Here is a 17,500-nt window from a genome sequence, read left to right on the forward strand (position 1 = left end):
TCTTCATCATCATCATCATCATCATCATCATCTTCTTCGTCTTCTTCTTCTTCTTCATCACCATCACCATCACCATCACCATCATCATCATCATCATCATCATCATCTTCTTCTTCTTCTTCTTCATCACCATCACCATCATCTTCTTCTTCTTCTTGTTTTTCTTCATTATCATCATCATCATCATCATCATCATATTATTATTATTATTATTATTATTATTATTATTATTATTATTATTTTCATTCATCCACATCCTCCACAAAATCACGGGCACAAAAAAAAAAAAATCTACCTTCATTTTTCTCACTATCATCAACTCTGCCACCTCATAACATTCCCAAACCATTTTCATTCCTCTCTCACCCTTCTTCCTTTCCTTGGCGTCTCTTGGCTTTCTTCTTCTATTTCAAAGTTCACATAGTCATTCACCTGTTCTAAATAGGAATTAGTCTTGTAATTTACCTGTCCCTAACTTCCTAACTCTATGTCACATTCTTTTTCTGGGTGGCGACCATCATCCACTCACTTGATGTAGTGCTGCCTACTTCTTCCTTAGCCTTTATCATTCTTTTTCTGTGCCTGCCCTCCTTTCTACCTATTTCTCCCATCTTTCCTGTCACTTCTTATTGCTTTTCTTTCCTTTACAGGTGGCTTTACATTGAGTGACAAGCCAAATGGTTTCCTGTAAGCCAAGAAATCATTTACAACGCTGGGTGGTAACCATATAACCAAACCAGACGTGTTCCCTACGTGTCAGCAAGTGGGTTGGTGGAGGGTTAGTGGCCCTCCCCGTAAAACAAATAACTCAAAGTCAAATGGCCACACCCCTTACGGTATTATGGCGTCTGGCAATAGATACATAGATAGATAGTGTGTTGTTTTTTCCTGTCCTCTTCTTTCCTGATGCACATATTCCTTGAAGTTAGGGGCCTGTCGTGAAAAATATATCAGTGTCCAGTTTTGCCAAAGTCTGTTATTACTATTCTGATTATTTCTTCTTAGTGTCATTTTATCTTTTGCTTTTTCCTTTAGCTTCTTTATTCCCTTATTTATCTATCCGCAACTTTCTTTATTAAGCTATCTATCTATCTATCTATTGCCAGACGCCTTAATCCCTTATACGGGCTGGCCACAAACAAATCGCCTCCACGTCACCCTGTCCCCCGCCATTTCACTGCCCTGCTCCCCAATTCACACACCCCTCTCTCATATACCTCTCCACTCCATCCCTCCATCTCATCTTTGGCCTTCCCCACTCTCTCTCCCCCTCCACCTCACTCACATACACTCTCCTCGTCAGTCTCTCACTCTCCGTCCTCTCCACATGGCCAAACCACCTCAGTGTGTTTCTCCTAACGCTTCCTATCACATCCACATCCACACCACAACGTTCCTTCACATCTTTTATTGAGCGATTGTAGTAAAATAACATGTCTTAATTTTTGTCACTCAGGTACTTAATTCTTCTGCCTATTTTCTACCCAGTGCCATTTTTCCATATCTTTTTCCCTTCGTTTCTTATTTCTTTCTTTATCTCTCCACTATTTCCACTTATCTGCTTATTATATAGAAAATAAAATCAGTCTCCTTCTTTGCCATTCTCTGTCATCTTAATTCTTTCTCAGTCTGTTCGTAGCGCCATTTTTTTTTTTTTTTTACTTCTTCTTTCCTTAGTTCCTTCATTCCTCTCTCTCTCTCTCTCTCTCTCTCTCTCTCTCTCTCTCTCTCTCTCTCTCTCCATAATTTTCACAGAGTCAAAAGCCTATTATTAAAAAAATCAGTCTTCATTTTTATCACTGTCACCATAATTCTTTCTCAGTCTCTTCGTAGCATCATTTTTCTTTCGACTTATTCTCTTCTTAAATCATTCTTTCTTCCTCTCTCCCCAACTTCCCCAAATAAATCGCTTATCATGAACAAATATCAGTTTTAATTTCTGCTAGTCTACTCTTTCTTCGTAGCATCCTTTTGATTGACATCCTCTTCCTATAGATCCTTATTTAGGCTTTCTTCATTGCTTCCACTACTTCTATGATCTTTTCCTCCTTCCTCATCCCCCCTTCTTCTCCCAGCCATTGCCCAGACACTTACACTCGCAGTACATTCATTCTCTATGTTTCAAAATTCCCTTAAGTGGTGTCTGCATTTGCTCACTTTTTCTCCCTTTTTCTTTCTTCCATAGTCACTTGCTTCTTATGAAAATGCGTCTGTCTTTATTTACGCCAGTCTCTGTCATCTTATTTCTGCCTAATCCCTCTTCATAGCATCCTTTCTATCAACTTCTTCCCTTCTCAGTTCCTTCCTTCCTTCTTTCCTCCACAAAGTCACCTGCTTATTATGAAAGAAATGTCTGTCTTTATTTACGCCAGTCTCTGTCATCTTATTTCCGTCTAATCTCTCTTCATAGCATCCTTTCTATCAACTTCCTCCTTTCTCAGTTCCTTCCTTCCTTCTTTCCTCCACAAAGTCACCTGATTATTATAGAAATGTATCCCTCATCGTTTTTGACAATCTGGATCCCTCGAATCTTTACACGAATCTTTACACGAATCTTTACACGAACGGCTAAAAAAATGATCAAGTCCTTCAACAAATCGACCACGAAGATGAGGAAGGATGAAAGATGATGGCTTAATCTCCAAAGGGAAAAACTGTCGACTTGAGACAGTATCATTAGCCAGACTTCTTCTTCTTCTTCTCTCTCTCTCTCTCTCTCTCTCTCTCTCTCTCTCTCTCTCTCTCTCTCTCTCTCTCTCTCTCTCTCTCTCTCTCTCTCTCTCAGACTATCTTTTTATATACCTGTCTATCTTTACCTCTATCTATCTATCTATCTTTATCTCTCTCTCTCTCTCTCTCTCTCTCTCTCTCTCTCTCTCTCTCTCTCTCTCTCTCAGTCTTTTTATCTACCTGTCTATCTATCTTTACCTCTATCTATCTTTCTTTACCTCTCTCTCTCTCTCTCTCTCTCTCTCTCTCTCTCTCTCTCTCTCTCTCTCTCTCTCTCTCTCTCTCTCTCTCTCTCTCCCTCTGTATCTACCTATCTATCCATCAGTCTATCTCTCTCTATATCTCTGCCTCTAGCAATCTGTCTTTCGATCTATATATCTATTATCTTTACCCCTCTCTCTCTCTCTCTCTCTCTCTCTCTCTCTCTCTCTCTCTCTCTCTCTCTCTCTCTCTCTCTCTCTCTCTCTCTCTCTCTCTCTCTCTCTCTCTCTCTCTCAGGGATGCAGTGATGGATCGTGGCATGAGGACGTAGTGGGATTACAGGAGAAAGAAAATTGGACAGAATAAATAGGCAGTTGGCGGTAATTAAGAAGGCTAATTGGATAGTCTAAATTATGAGTATTATTAATCAAACCTAACTTAATCAGAGCCACAAAGTATATATTTCCCTTCCCTGCCCGTGGTGGAGAGGGGCGCCTTCACGTGGTGGCACTGATATAAATGGGTGACGCAAAACCTCAGAATAACAAATCAACTCTAAGTATTTTTTTTTTACAGACTTACCCTCTATGTAAAATTTGGCCAGAATATACTGAGATCTGGACCCTTTTTTTCGTCGGTTGAGGAAGCTCCCAAACACCTTTTCCTAGGCGATTTATTTCACTTCATCTGTCTATCCTCCTCTGTGTTACATAAATCCTTTCAGTATCATCATATCACATTCTGCATAATCAATGCACAAAAGGATATTAACCAGCCATGTCCAAAACTAAATCGTTAAGGAAGAGGGGGTTAGGGAGCTTCCTTACACGACGAGAATACAAGCCCTGTCGTAAAGTCCTTCCCCTAAGCGATTTATTTTACTTAGTACACCTTGCTGTCCTCTTCTGCGTTCCACAAATCCTTCCAACATCATAAATAACATACAAAAGGATAGAAACCAGCCCTATCAAGAATAATTCGGTTAGGAGAGGGTGTTAGGGGGAGAATACAAATCTCGACGTCGAATCTTACCCCCAAAATCAGTCTTTATAGCGAAGGATTTAAGAATTAGATTGAATTCCCTGACATACTTAAGGACACTCACCACTCGACCTCCGGGATTGGGTCACCTACGATCTGACACTTGAGGACGGCATCTGTGTTCTCCTTGACGAACTGATCCTCCAACTTGTTCCTTACTCGAGCCTCCTTCTCTGTGGGGGTAGAGAGAGAGAGAAAAGTGCTGAGTGAGTGAGTGAGGGTGAGGGGGACTGTTGTGGGTGAGTGTGTTTGGATGAGGGTGGTTTGGGTGTGTGTGTTAGGGGGGGTGTTGGGGGAGTTTTGTGTGTGGGGGTGTTTTGTGTGTGTGTGTGTGTGTGTGTGTGTGTAATTCACCGGGTCGGTCAGGATCACTTGATGGTCGTGATCGTCAGCTTTTACCCTCCCGGAAGGGAGCTGAGAGCTCATATAGTCCGATCTAAGGGCAAGGCTGTGACCTTCACACACCCACACACCCGTACCCTTGCTCAAGGGGGACAGTAACCACCCACTTCGTCAGTGAAACTTTTCGCAACCTGAGCGAGGCGCGAACTCCCGTCCGCCAGTTGGCAAGCGAGAGCGTTACCACTGCACCAGCGAGCGGTGTGTGTGTGTGTGTGTGTGTGTGTGTGTGTGTGTGTGTGTGTGTGACATGGATCAGTGTACAAGTGATGGAAGTGTGGGTGTGTAGATGTTGATGGATGGATAGGTATGAAGGAGGTGTGTGTGGGTGGGTGGATGAGGGATGTGGGTGAATTAGTATGAAGGGTGAATGGAAGAACTTAGTAAGTGTGAGGGGGTGAGGGGTAGATCAGTGTGAGGTATGGAGGGGATGGTTTGATAAAAAGGATGTCGAATGGGGTAGGGACTAGTTAGTATGAAGTGATACTATTTGAGGTGTGTCAGAAGCAGTATGACATGTTGAGGGAGAGGAGCTGTGGCGATCTGTAGGGGACGTGGGAATGGGCTAAGGTGTACAGAGACAGTGAAAAGTGATGAAATAAAATGCTCAGTGATGTTAAAATGGGGTTATTTTTGAGATCCGGGGTATGCTAGTTATGCTGAGGGATATGTTAGTATGTTATGCTGAGGAGATGTGGCTTTGTGGATATTTAGCCTGCGTGCTAAGTGTGTTTCCGCCTACACCACCGCCCCCTCTATGGTAACAGAAGTAGACTGCCTGCCAGACGAGGCGGCATAGCAGGGGTGACTGAGGCGTGATAGGGTGACGTCTGGAGTGGTAGGGTGACAGGCAACAGACCTACCAATTCACAACCACCTGCGGCACTTGACATTCACCTCGCGTCAGGTCACAATAAATATAACCTTACGTCCTCCCACACAGCAGGCACAGACACAAAAGTTCGCTGACAATTCCACAAGGTCTATTTTACACAGAGCACTCCCGTCACTACTCCCTATGGCGTTCTATCAAGGAGCATAATTTCTAAGCAGCTGCACACTAGGTCTCTCTCAGTTTTGAAATATTAGCCAACAAAGGAAAGTGAAAGCAAAAGAAGTACATTATTGCGGAAACTTTTGTGTTCGAGGGCCCAGCCAACTAAAAATAAATCATGACTCTCGTGCAGGAGTATATAGTGTTCAGTCCCCCATTTATCGCTGACAGTAAATTTCCAGCGTCACTCACTGAAGCCGAGTGGCATGGCATCAACCTGGCCTTTCAATTAATCTGGAAAAGTGCCGAGGCAGATATATAAAACAAACATATTTTTACCCAATTTTATGAACCATATGCCAGACAATAATTGCTTTGTTGATTGTACTGCGATGCACACTGTACCAGGACAACTGCATTATTCCGAGTTGTATTCTATCTATCTATTGTGTGTGTGTGTGTGTGTGTGTGTGTGTGTGTGTAGTATAGCCAAAACTGGATAAGAGATTTCTATGAAACTTGGGAGGATGGTTGCAACTGGCTCACAGATCATTTCAATTTCAAATCAAACAAATTTTTCTAAAGGGGTGTTTTTGATCCCTAATTGTCCCCACTGTTTGCAGAAGCAGACTACTGGGCCACAGAGCACTTTCCCCTGCGTCACCACATGCATCAGTTGTTTCGAGGAAGGTGAAGTGCAGTCCAGAAACGTCTCCCATCTGAACAAAAACCTAAGCGGCCCGATAAGGTTCCAGAAACTCTTGGATGCCTCAAAAATGGAAGCATCCCCTTTTGTCACGCTTGCCTTGGTACAGCAGCACAATACACGCTCTCGGCCAGCCTTCAGCTGCACTATCTTATCTTGGCCCAAACATGCTTTGAAGATTATTCCCAGAAACCAGTCCACAAAGCTATTTCGGTCCTCCTCCTCCTCTTTCTTCTCCTCTTCATCTTCTTCCTCCTTCTCCTCCTCCTCCTTCTCCCTCTTCTCCTCCTCCTCTTCCTTCTCCTAATCCTCCTATTTTTCCAAAGTCTGTTGCAATCCCATTCATTTCAGCTGCCTTTCCGCATTTCATTTTCCTTAATGCTTTCTTTACCTTCTCTTTCCCTGCTCAGTCACATCCAGGGGCTTCCTCACCATGCACATATTCACCGTGCATATTTTCTATCACTGCCACTCGGTCATCAATTAGATTTAGTCTTATTAATGCACTAGTTCTTTCACCTTAACTTGGCCCAGATTTCTGCCCTTTTGCCGCTTGTTTCCCGTAGATAAGTGGCAGAAAAAGACATTACTACAGCTCTACTTTCTCTCCGCAGCGACTCTTTGTGACTAGCATCTTATTTAGCACCTCCATGTGTTTAGCATCATATTCTAGTGTCAGCTTAGTACCGCATCCCAGTGCTGAAGATGGAGGGAGGGCTGTTTTAGGCCAAGTTAGGGTGAAAAGACTATAGCTACCCCCTCAAACCCACCCTTACCTTTGTAACAATACTCTCCATAGCACCTTATCGTAATTAGCATCATACTTAGCACCTCTCTGTGACTAGCACGATATTCTAGTGTTAACCTAATGCCAGAACTCAGTGCTGAAGATGGAGGGAGGGAAGTTTTGGGCCAAGTTAGAGTGAAAAGACTACAGTTACCCCCTCAATCCCAATCTTACCTTTGACCGTCACAATGCCAGTCTCTTCGGCCTCCGCTATCTTGTTCTTGAGGACGCATTTATACTCCCCGGAGTGTTCGGGGTCACTGCCAATTCTCTCAAGCGTGTACTTCTGCCCGTCGAATCCCAGCTTGATGCGGTCCTCTGCCTCGCTCAGTTCACGCCCGTTGAGGTACCTGGGAACGCAAGAAGAGATAGTTTTGACCCATTGAATCAGAGGAAGTGGATTTTTGGTTTAGTCTGCCATACACGAATACGAAAGAAGATATTTTAACTCTGACCCTAGCTTGATGTGGTTCTCAGCCTCGTTCACTCCTGGCCTTTGTTTCCTTCTTCCTTGCATGAAAAAAAAAAAGGTTTGTGAAGTTATTTGTCAAGAAAGGAAGATTTACCACATTACCTCCGCTTCTGTTGACACTATTCTTAAGCTCCTGCCAGTCTTAATTACCGTGGTTATGTATTCACCCGTGTCTGTTTGTCTGTTTGTTTGTGCATAAAATATCTCAAAAAGTTACAATCGGATTTTAGTGAAATTTGGTGGATAGGTAGGCACTGGGTCTAGACAGAGCTGATTTTAATTTGAAGTGGTTCCTGGTCAGGATATAGGAATAAATTATAAATGTTGATGGCCTCGACGAAGGTATGTGTTCTCTGAGATTATGAAACAGGGCAGACTAAACCCGTAGAGTTAGTTACCTCCACCAAAGACGATGAAAGAAGGTTGGTTTATTAGTCCTAAATTATATTGGTTTTGGAGGAGGTATGCCCTCTCTGAGTGTTTTTGAGAGAGAGAGAGAGAGAGAGAGAGAGAGAAACTAACCATGTAGCGGTGGCCTCAGGAACGGCGCTGGCTTCAACCTCGAGTATAAACTTGTGCATAGCGATGAAGGTCTTGCCATCCCGGAAGTTGCTGCCCTTGATGTGTGGAGGCGCTGTGGAGGGGGAGAGAGAGACCAGAGAGGGAGAGATTAGAGAGACTGGTGAGGGGTGGAGGGGGAGGGAGAGAGATGGGGAGAGACTGGATGTGGGAGGGAAAAAATGATGAGGTGGAGGAGAGAGAGAGAGAGAGAGAACCAAGGGACATAAGAGACAGTGGGGGCAAGATGGAGAGAATGCTGGGAGGGAGGGAGAGAATGGAGAGAAAATGCTGGGGTGAAATGAAGGAGGGAGAGAGGGAGAGAATGAAGAAGACGATGTGCAACAGGAAAGGGAGAGAGGAGTTAAGAATGAGGGAGAAAGAGACGAGAGACAGCGAGATAAAACCTGGGACGAAAAAAACATAAAAAAAAAAGGACATTACAATAGGGAGACGGAAGAGATTCTGAGGAAAATATATAATAGGGAGGGGGGGAGGGGAGGCGAGAGGAGACAGAGACAAGAGAGAGAGACGAGAGATAGCCCGAGATCATTTCTGGGAGGGAGGGAGCGAGAGAGAGACGTCAGAGATTTAAAAGAGGGGAAAAAAAAAAACTCTGGGGAGGATTGAAGCGAAAGTGAGAGACGAGATAATAGCGAGACGAGAGATTGAGATAAATACTATGAGGGAGGGAGGGAGAGAGACGTCAGAGATTGAAAAGTAAATAGAAAAGTAGACAAGGGCTAGAGCGAGGCAGAGAAACCTGAGTAGTTGTAGAATTAGAGACAGACTACTAATATGGCCAAAATTATACGCCCCGTTACCGAAATTGCTTCACGAAGAAATATTTCGAAGTGGGAATGAATAGGACACGAGCAACGAGTAGGACATAGCTATACTTTGGAGGAAGAGGGGGAAAAAAGGACTGAGGGAGGGAGGAGGCAAGGAGAAATCATTCAACTCCATCAGTCGTGTGAGGAATGATTTTGCTTATTCTCGTAGTTTCTGAGGATAGTCTTATTAACTTTAGGAGAGCCCTGTGGTCGTGAAGGGATTAATTTACAGTCAGAAAAACAACTATCTTCCTAGTTCCGTCTAAAGAAAATTTACAGCTGGGGAAATACAGTGAAAACCCAGTCTCTACCAGTGATTGTTTCAGAGGCTTCGACTTTTCCGCTTTGTATTCGTCAGACTTTGGAAAGATACTTATTTCTCTCTCTCTACGCTACACCCATTCCATCTAGGCCGAAAAAGCGTCTCCTCACCTGAATAAAATCGTCTGTACTCGTCAAGAATTTGGAAATGACGTCCTGAAGCTGAAGGACTAAACTCAGAAAACGTTTATCGCATCACATGAGGGAGAAGGTGAAGGAGGTGAATCATCTTACGTGTGTGCAACATCGGGACCAAAAATGGGAGAGGAAGAGGGAGTGGAGGGAAAAATGGGAGAGAGGGAAAATGGGAGGGAGGGAAGGAGGGAAAGGAAGAATATATATATACACAACGTTGCCAAGTCTTTCAATTTTCCGGAAGAGCTTCAAACGAGACGGTCAACAAAACCTCGTCCCAGTGTCAAAGGGAATACGTCTTTTACTGGCCCAGTTTTAAAATGAAACTTAATTAATTCATCTTCGAGGGAGTTTTGCTTTTTTTACTGCGGTTCGTTTAGGAGTCCAACGTAATTAACAAAATAAACAACCCAATAACGAAAGAAAAAGGAGACGAACACGCACACGGAAAAAAAACTCGGCCCCAAAAAATAGAAAGAAGTGGCAGCAACTGAGACGATGGGCTGGGGCTGGAGACATCTGGGAAAGGAAAGTTAACCTCTTCTGTGCTTGGATTTAGGCTGCCGAAAGGCGATGTGCTTTCATACTAAAACTTCCCACAACCTTGTGGGAAGTTTTATTATTCTCGTCAATATTATTATTATTATTATTATTATTATTATTATTATTATTATTATTACTTATTTTAAAATTGTGACATTTCACAGGCTATTTGACTTACAGCCTTCAATCTTGGTCAACTTGGACAGCTGTCCGTTTCTTTTGCCCAAATATGGTGGCAATTAGTCAACTGGATCTCCGGATATTATCCAGGACATAGAAAATTAAGTCAGCCATGCTAACTCAAGAACTGCTTAAGCCAGGAAGCCGAGATTTTGCTACAATATAGCCTTAAGTTGGACGCAGTGCGGAAGGGAGGATGGTTCTAATCGGTTGATTTATCTCAGATAGCCTTGTCAAAAGTTGGGACTTTTCCAAATATTCCAGATGTCACCTAATTTTCCATGAAGGATTAAAGCTAGAGCCACCAAACTTGGTGGGCTCATAGACTATGATGACCTAAGGTGATGCTCCAGATCAGTGGCCTTGACCTCGAGGTCCCTTTATAGCTTGGCTTCTAGTAGGGCTACAGGGCTAGGCAGTGACTGTGGGAAAGTTTTTCTTTATCAATATTGCTCTTGGAAGGCTCTGTGGTGTTCCTGTTCTTTTATCATTTTTTTTATTAAGGGGAGACCATTAATGGTGAAAATGTCTGAATCTATCACCAGTAGTAACAGGTCAGCAGTTGTAGTCCCAGGGTTACCTGCAAAACCATGGACTGCAGGCTGAAATTGCCCTACTGCTGCAATTGCCACAGCGTGAAAGCGTCCCTCTACTGCATCGTCACCCAAACTCAGTTGCTAGGATAGGTTCCCCTAAAATAAATAAATAAATAAACAATAATAATAATAATAATAATAATAATAATAATAATAATAATAATAACAATAATAATAATAATAACAATAATAATAATAATAATAATAATAATAATAAATAATAATAATAAAGTGAAGGAGTAACGACAATATAATACACAGTTGCACTAAAGAGGTTAAAGACAACACAGAATAAAGAAAACGTGTGAAGGTGAAATAGACGGCTATGCCCGCAAAGTTGACAGAGAGAGGAAGAGAGAGGGAAGGAGTGAGACAGAGAGAGAAGTTGAGAGATGGAGCTCGATAGAATGAAACCAAACTCTCTATCAGTCACGAGTCAGCCAAACCAATGTATCAGCCAATCTGTTTACCGAATTTCACTTCTGCATAGTCAAATATTTATAATTTAGGTCAGCTTTTTTTTTTCGAATTATAGAGGCTATGTATATAATTTTTCTAGTTACTGTATGATTTGCGTATATTGATTTGTGTTTTGATTTTGAGCCAAATATTTTAATGTACTGGAAAATGTTTTGAGCCGAATCGTGTTCAATGGTGAGTTAGAGAATTTTTTTTTTTTTTTTTTTTGAGATGAGAATTTATTATTGAGCTTCTGGTTTTAATTATTTAAGGTTCTAAAAAAGCAGTTGGCATGCAGGACAAAACAACAACAACAACAACAACAACAACAACAACAACAACAAAAGCAACAACGACAAAAACAGCACATTACCATACAGCGACCACCAACGATACAGCGTGACTAAATACAGGTTATGCACAAGACAACATCAACAGGCACATACAGAACCAAGAATAAAGAAATAAAGAATGTAACCGAGCATAAAATAAACGAAAATAAAACAAATTACGGGTAAATAATACGTCTTCATTTACGAACGCTAAATTACGGACAAAGACGAAGACGTACGGTTTTAAGATAGGGAATTACGACTACGGTACTTCACATGCTTTGGTTAATTATCAGTTTTTATGGTGCGTTCTTCTCAGTTTTATTCGACTGCCGGTTTATTGGAGTGAGAGAAGCGGTATTTTGTTTTTTAGTCTGTTTATCTAACCTCAAGACGCGCTAAGAGCCAGGGGGTTATTTATTAAGATGCCTTGGTATGAATATTGTAGATAACGTCCACTCGCTGGGTTGACTACGGTGAGTAAGGTGGGTGACTCAGCTGGTCCCCAGTGCTCGTGCCAAAACAGAAAATACAACGAAAAACACAACACTGGTAATTTTACTAGATTAAAGCACTTCCTTTTGGTAGTTGGTACTTCTGTGTCTGGTTTTTGCTTTTTGGTGTGTTTTACTAGGAGTTAGAGGACATCCAAGAAGCAGTAGTAGCAGCAGTAGCAGCAACAACAGCAGCAGCAGCAGCAGCAACTGTTGTGGTAAATGGCTGGGTTGATCTGTGGTGGATCTCCCTTTACCTTCGGGTCCATCTTGAGGCACCTTCCTACGACCTGTACTTAACCTCCTCTTTGAGTCATCGTTCGCTTCGGTCTCCTCTGCCATCATCGGTTCTTGTGAACTGATGGCTTGTTCGGGCTTCTGCGCTTCGGTAGTTGTACTCTGGATCACCTCTGGGGTTTCATCGAAGGACACTGACTTCTTGGACATTTGTTTCAGCTTCTTCCGTCTCTCATCATCTTCTGGAGCGTCCGTGATGGTGGGTTGGGAGCTCATCAGGGCGGGCTGGGAGGCGGCCTGTTCGAGTGCTGGAATACCCATGGCCTCCTGTTCATATTCCTCTGTCTCGATGGTCTTCTTGTAGTGTACGAAGGATGACTTGGCCACATCTTCATGGTTTCCTACATCGGACTCAGCTGTGAAAACAACCAGGAAGGGAGAACTTAGAGACTGAGAGAGACTGTTAATAGAGAGCTTAGGTGATCTGAACTACATAACACTATCAGTCATATTACGGTTAGATACTTATCCCACATTCTAGTAGAGGGCAGTCATTAGAGCATATATTATGATAGCAGTGTGCCATTTGACTTCTACATAGCAAGTTCCAGTTATGTTTCCTAGTCCTCCATTGAAGCATTTACTTATCCATGTTTTTTTAGATATTACAATATGGATTTTTGTGGATGAGTTATGGCAAGTATTTACCTAGTTCAAATATTGGGAATCAAAAACCCCATGGGCGGTATTCTCATAAACTCAGGAGGCCTACTAGCACGTCTTCCATTGTATTTTTTTTTTTTTTCTTTTTTCAGACTACTCATCATTATCTTCTTGCAGGTTATTCATGTTTCCTTCATAATCAACATACTTTTCATGTGTTAAATACAAGATAATATTAACATAAAATAAGCAGATTTAACCTAGTATGGAAGAAATGCAAGAGGGCCTCCTCATTTAACAAGAAGACAGCTCTCACAAGGAAAAGTGAGAGATGATATAATTGAAAAAATTATGCCCACATATGGAAAGGTGTTTATTGACAAAATACAGCAGTAGCAGCTGGACCTGGAAACTCTTCAGATATGAGAGCCAAAGTCCGCCAAAAGCTGTTATTTCTTCCCAGTAAACAATATAGTATTTGCTGAACCCTCATAGCAAGGGCTGGCATAGAAACCTCTTAATCAGTGTGTTGCTATGTGAGTGGCTGAGGTACTGAGGGATCATTAGCCTGTACGTCAACCAGCCCAAGACCCAGCAACTTATGCCAGCCCACACTGCTGTACTGCAGGATTCGTTCTCTCTCATGAGACTGTAAGCTAAAATAATTTACACTGGATCCTCATGGTTTGAAATTAGCCCTTTGCAGACCCCCTAGAGTGTCTAGTACAGTTACAGGAGCCTGCTTAGACCCTGATGTTCTAAAGATATCACTCAGGCTTGGCTTTATTTCTCAGTTATTTCTAGGGATGCCCTCTTTCTTTCTTTTCTCCTTAGGATTCTAAAGTACGAAGTGGACAAAGAGGCTTTCCAAGAGCCCCGAGGATCCAGTAGCAAATCTGTGTGTGGGTACAATTTTTCCATCTCAAAACTTCACAGCACTATAATATCAAAAAGAGGTGTATCTGACCACTCACCAGTTATGACAGTCCTGGCGATATTCTCCTGACGCTGTATACTGCATGTGGCTGATACTCTGAGAGCTGGCGTGCCCTCTTCCTGGTTCTCCTCTATGTCCCATGAGCCACTCACCACTATCTCCTCATCCTCTTCATTCACACCCGCCTCACGGGAGAACACGTCTTCGCACACCGTCACTGTCATTGCCTTCGTCGTCTCGATATCGTGAGTGTCCGTATGACTGACCTCCTTCTCCACCTCCTTGGACACATGTAGCATCGAGCTCTTGCGCACCTTCTTGGCATTCTTGTCCTTCGCGTCAACTTCTTGCTCTTCAGCGTCGATGGGAATTAGTTGTCCATTTTCTTCAAGTTGGTCTGCATTCCTCTTGGCGTCCTCTTTCCCGTCTAAGACATCCTCCTCTCCCATCACAACATCTGATTTCCCGCCACTCAGATCGCCATTCACCTCGTGCTCTACCGCGTGTTTAGGTTCATCGCTACTAGCTATAGCGGGGTCGGCCCTCAGTTCTGCTTCACAGGAGGCAACACAGAGAGGGAATGAAGGCTTATGCTGCTCCCTGACACAGAGCCGTAAGTTGAGCCACACTATGGACTTCAAGCAGGCTATCTAGACTTTTAATTTTGTTGTGAAAATCATCATTATAAATACAAGAAAACATACCAAAAACAGCATAAATTATAATGATGATATTAAGCAACATTGTTTATGTAATTACAGTAGTTAGTAAAGATTTGAATCATACTTCAGACTGTTCTACTTATGTCAGTAATAGCACCGACAATTCAATTAAGCTACTGAAAATATATCATCAGTGGTACTTGAGTTAACATCCCTCAGCCATTTTACACTCTTGTCTACAGATTAACTAATAAATACTAAATGCTCGTTGGTCCATGGATGTGCTCAATATAGGCCAAGTGCACATATCTGGAGCATACATTCAGCACACAGAGGACATTACACCACATAGGGCTGCATTCTACGTGACATGGGACGCTTCGTAAAACATGTACCTTGGCGATTCATTTTACATTGCACCTTAACATTCCCTTGCATGCTATCTGTATCGCACTGACCGTAAAAATTTCATCAGCAGCATACAAGAGGAGAGTCAGGTGAAACATGATGTATAAATCGTTAGGGAAGAAGTGTTGCGAAAACTCCCAAAGTCACAAAATGTAGCCATACACCCATCATCGCTCACACAGGCCATGGTAGGGCGGGGTACAGAAAGGAACATGTTGAAATTCTTGAAAAACACCAACTAGCCACTCCCCAGTAGGTCTTGTACTATGTGGGTCATGGCCATTTACTTCTATATACCAAACAAGGAATATTTAGTACCATTTATATTTGATTTAGCTGTTGAAAAAAGGAGACATCAATGGGCGACACATTTACAGGGTCGTCAGGGAAACCTTTGTAAAGAACCTGAATTTTACAGATATTTTAGCAAGCGACATCTGACATCAGCAAACATATGCATTCCTCTCTCATTGTGGTAGTAGTTGTAGCCCCAGGTTCATCTGTAACGTGAACCCAGTGGACTGCAGGCTGGAGTGGTCTTTCTCCTGCAGTTCAACTTTCTCTGGGGGGATAGGGCGGGAGATGAGGGACGTTTGTATCGGTGGGCAGTATATCCTCCTCAGTTATGTCAGTGCCACCACGGGAAGGCATCCCCCTCTCCAGCAGCTATCCAGTTATACCTAATACAAACACATAGGCAAGAGATAAACAGTGATCGTAACTTCAGGCAAAACACTGACATAGGTTTTGTGGTCGCATTTGCATTGATACAGAAGATTTCGTAGCGCCTCTTCCATACCAATTCATTTTCCTTCCAACACCTTGTAATTTTCTGTCATGTACTGTGGTTCTATTTAATACTGACATGGCGTGCTTCAATAACATACAAGAGACTTAATTTGTGATATTCAGAACATATCGCTAAGGAAGGAGTGCTGGGAACTGTCCAAAAAAACTAAAATTCAGATCTTGCTCTCATAGATATATATATAAAAAAAACTACCAAATTTTTGCATGTGGAATTTTAGCCAGACGTAGAGCTTTTAACCTCTTCACTACCTGTACCTCATCTGTAATTTATTTTGTTGGCTACAGGTGATTTGATTCAGGTTCCCTAATATTCCTTCATTTTAACTAGGCAGAGATTTTATCCATATATTATCTTATTATCCTTTTATTTTACTATCCTTTTTATTTTTTATTATTATCCTTTTTTTATCCTTTTATTTTATTTTTCTTTTATTATCCTTTTACTTTATTATCCTTTTACTTTATTATCCTTTTACTTTATTATCCTTTTACTTTATTATCCTTTTACTTTATTATCCTTTTACTTTATTATCCTTTTACTTTATTATCCTTTTACTTTATTATCCTTTTACTTTATTATCCTTTTACTTTATTATCCTTTTACTTTATTATCCTTTTACTTTATTATCCTTTTTACTTTATTATCCATTTACTTTATTATCCTTTTACTTTATTATCCTTTTACTTTATTATCCTTTTACTTTATTATCCTTTTACTTTATTATCCTTTTACTTTATTATCCTTTTACTTTATTATCCTTTTACTTTATTATCCTTTTACTTTATTATCCTTTTACTTTATTATCCTTTTACTTTATTATCCTTTTACTTTATTATCCTTTTACTTTATTATCCTTTTACTTTATTATCCTTTTACTTTATTATCCTTTTACTTTATTATCCTTTTACTTTATTATCCTTTTACTTTATTATCCTTTTACTTTATTATCCTTTTACTTTATTATCCTTTTACTTTATTATCCTTTTACTTTATTATCCTTTACTTTATTATCCTTTTACTTTATTATCCTTTACTTTATTATCCTTTTACTTTATTATCCTTTTACTTTATTATCCTTTTACTTTATTATCCTTTTACTTTATTATCCTTTTACTTTATTATCCTTTTACTTTATTATCCTTTTACTTTATTATCCTTTTACTTTATTATCCTTTTACTTTATTATCCTTTTACTTTATTATCCTTTTACTTTATTATCCTTTTATTTTATTATCCTTTTATTTTATTATCCTTTAATATTATTTTCCTTTTATTTTTTAATTATCCTTTTATATTATTTTCCTTTTATATTATTTTCCTTTGATTTTATATTTTCCTTTAATTTTTTATCTTTTAATTTTTTATTATCCTTTAATTTTTATTATCCTTTTATTTTTTATTATCCTTTTATTTTTAATTATCCTTTTATTTTATTTTATTTTCCCTTTATTTTATTTTCCTTTTATTCTTTTTATTATCCTTTTATTTTATTATCCTTTTATTTTATTTTATTTTTATTTTATTATCCTTTTATTTTATTATCTAGTTATTTTATTTCATTTTTATTTTATTTTACTTTTATTTTATTATCCTTTTATTTTATTTTATTTTTATTTTATTATCCTTTTATTTTATTATCCTTTTATTTTATTTTATTTTCATTTTATTATCCTTTTATTTTATTTTATTTTTATTTTATTATTCTTTTATTTCATTTTCCTTTCATATTAACTAGGCAGAGATTTTTTTTTATCTTTATTTCCCCAACTTCAGTGGCAGAATAAGACAATACTACGACTCATGATCCTTTCCATGGCACTTCTTCGTGACGAGCATCGGATTCTCGCGCTAATTTTACACCCAGTTAAAGTAAACAGAGTATAGCTGATCATGAAGTGGTGGGGAGAGGAGTAACTACTGTATACATCCTAAGGTCTCGTCCACACTAAATGGTTGCTGGCGCGGGTGGAAGTTCAGCATCACCTTAATCAGTGGAAGCCT

At 40.3% G+C, this 17,500-nt stretch overlaps 1 protein-coding gene across 5 annotated transcripts in view; it reads right to left on the minus strand.

The window, feature by feature from the left end:
* Obsc (Obscurin) overlaps window positions 1-17,500 on the minus strand; it is a 543,345-nt gene that overhangs the window by 142,728 nt on the left and 383,117 nt on the right. For 4 of the 5 annotated variants that reach the window (XM_080280411.1, XM_080280415.1, XM_080280410.1 and 1 more), the window contains 5 exons: window positions 13,656-14,168; window positions 12,039-12,434; window positions 7,853-7,964; window positions 7,033-7,208; window positions 4,037-4,145 (listed from right to left, as the gene is read on the minus strand). In XM_080280411.1, the coding sequence (XP_080136537.1) occupies window positions 4,037-4,145; window positions 7,033-7,208; window positions 7,853-7,964; window positions 12,039-12,434; window positions 13,656-14,168 (1,306 nt within the window). The remainder of the gene's footprint in view (window positions 1-4,036; window positions 4,146-7,032; window positions 7,209-7,852; window positions 7,965-12,038; window positions 12,435-13,655; window positions 14,169-17,500) is intronic. The other variant, XM_080280412.1, reaches the window with a different exon arrangement.

Source organism: Coenobita brevimanus, chromosome 84 (assembly GCF_032717465.1).
Source record: "Coenobita brevimanus isolate Jiangsu-jjx chromosome 84, ASM3271746v2, whole genome shotgun sequence".
Classification (NCBI taxonomy): domain Eukaryota; kingdom Metazoa; phylum Arthropoda; class Malacostraca; order Decapoda; family Coenobitidae; genus Coenobita; species Coenobita brevimanus.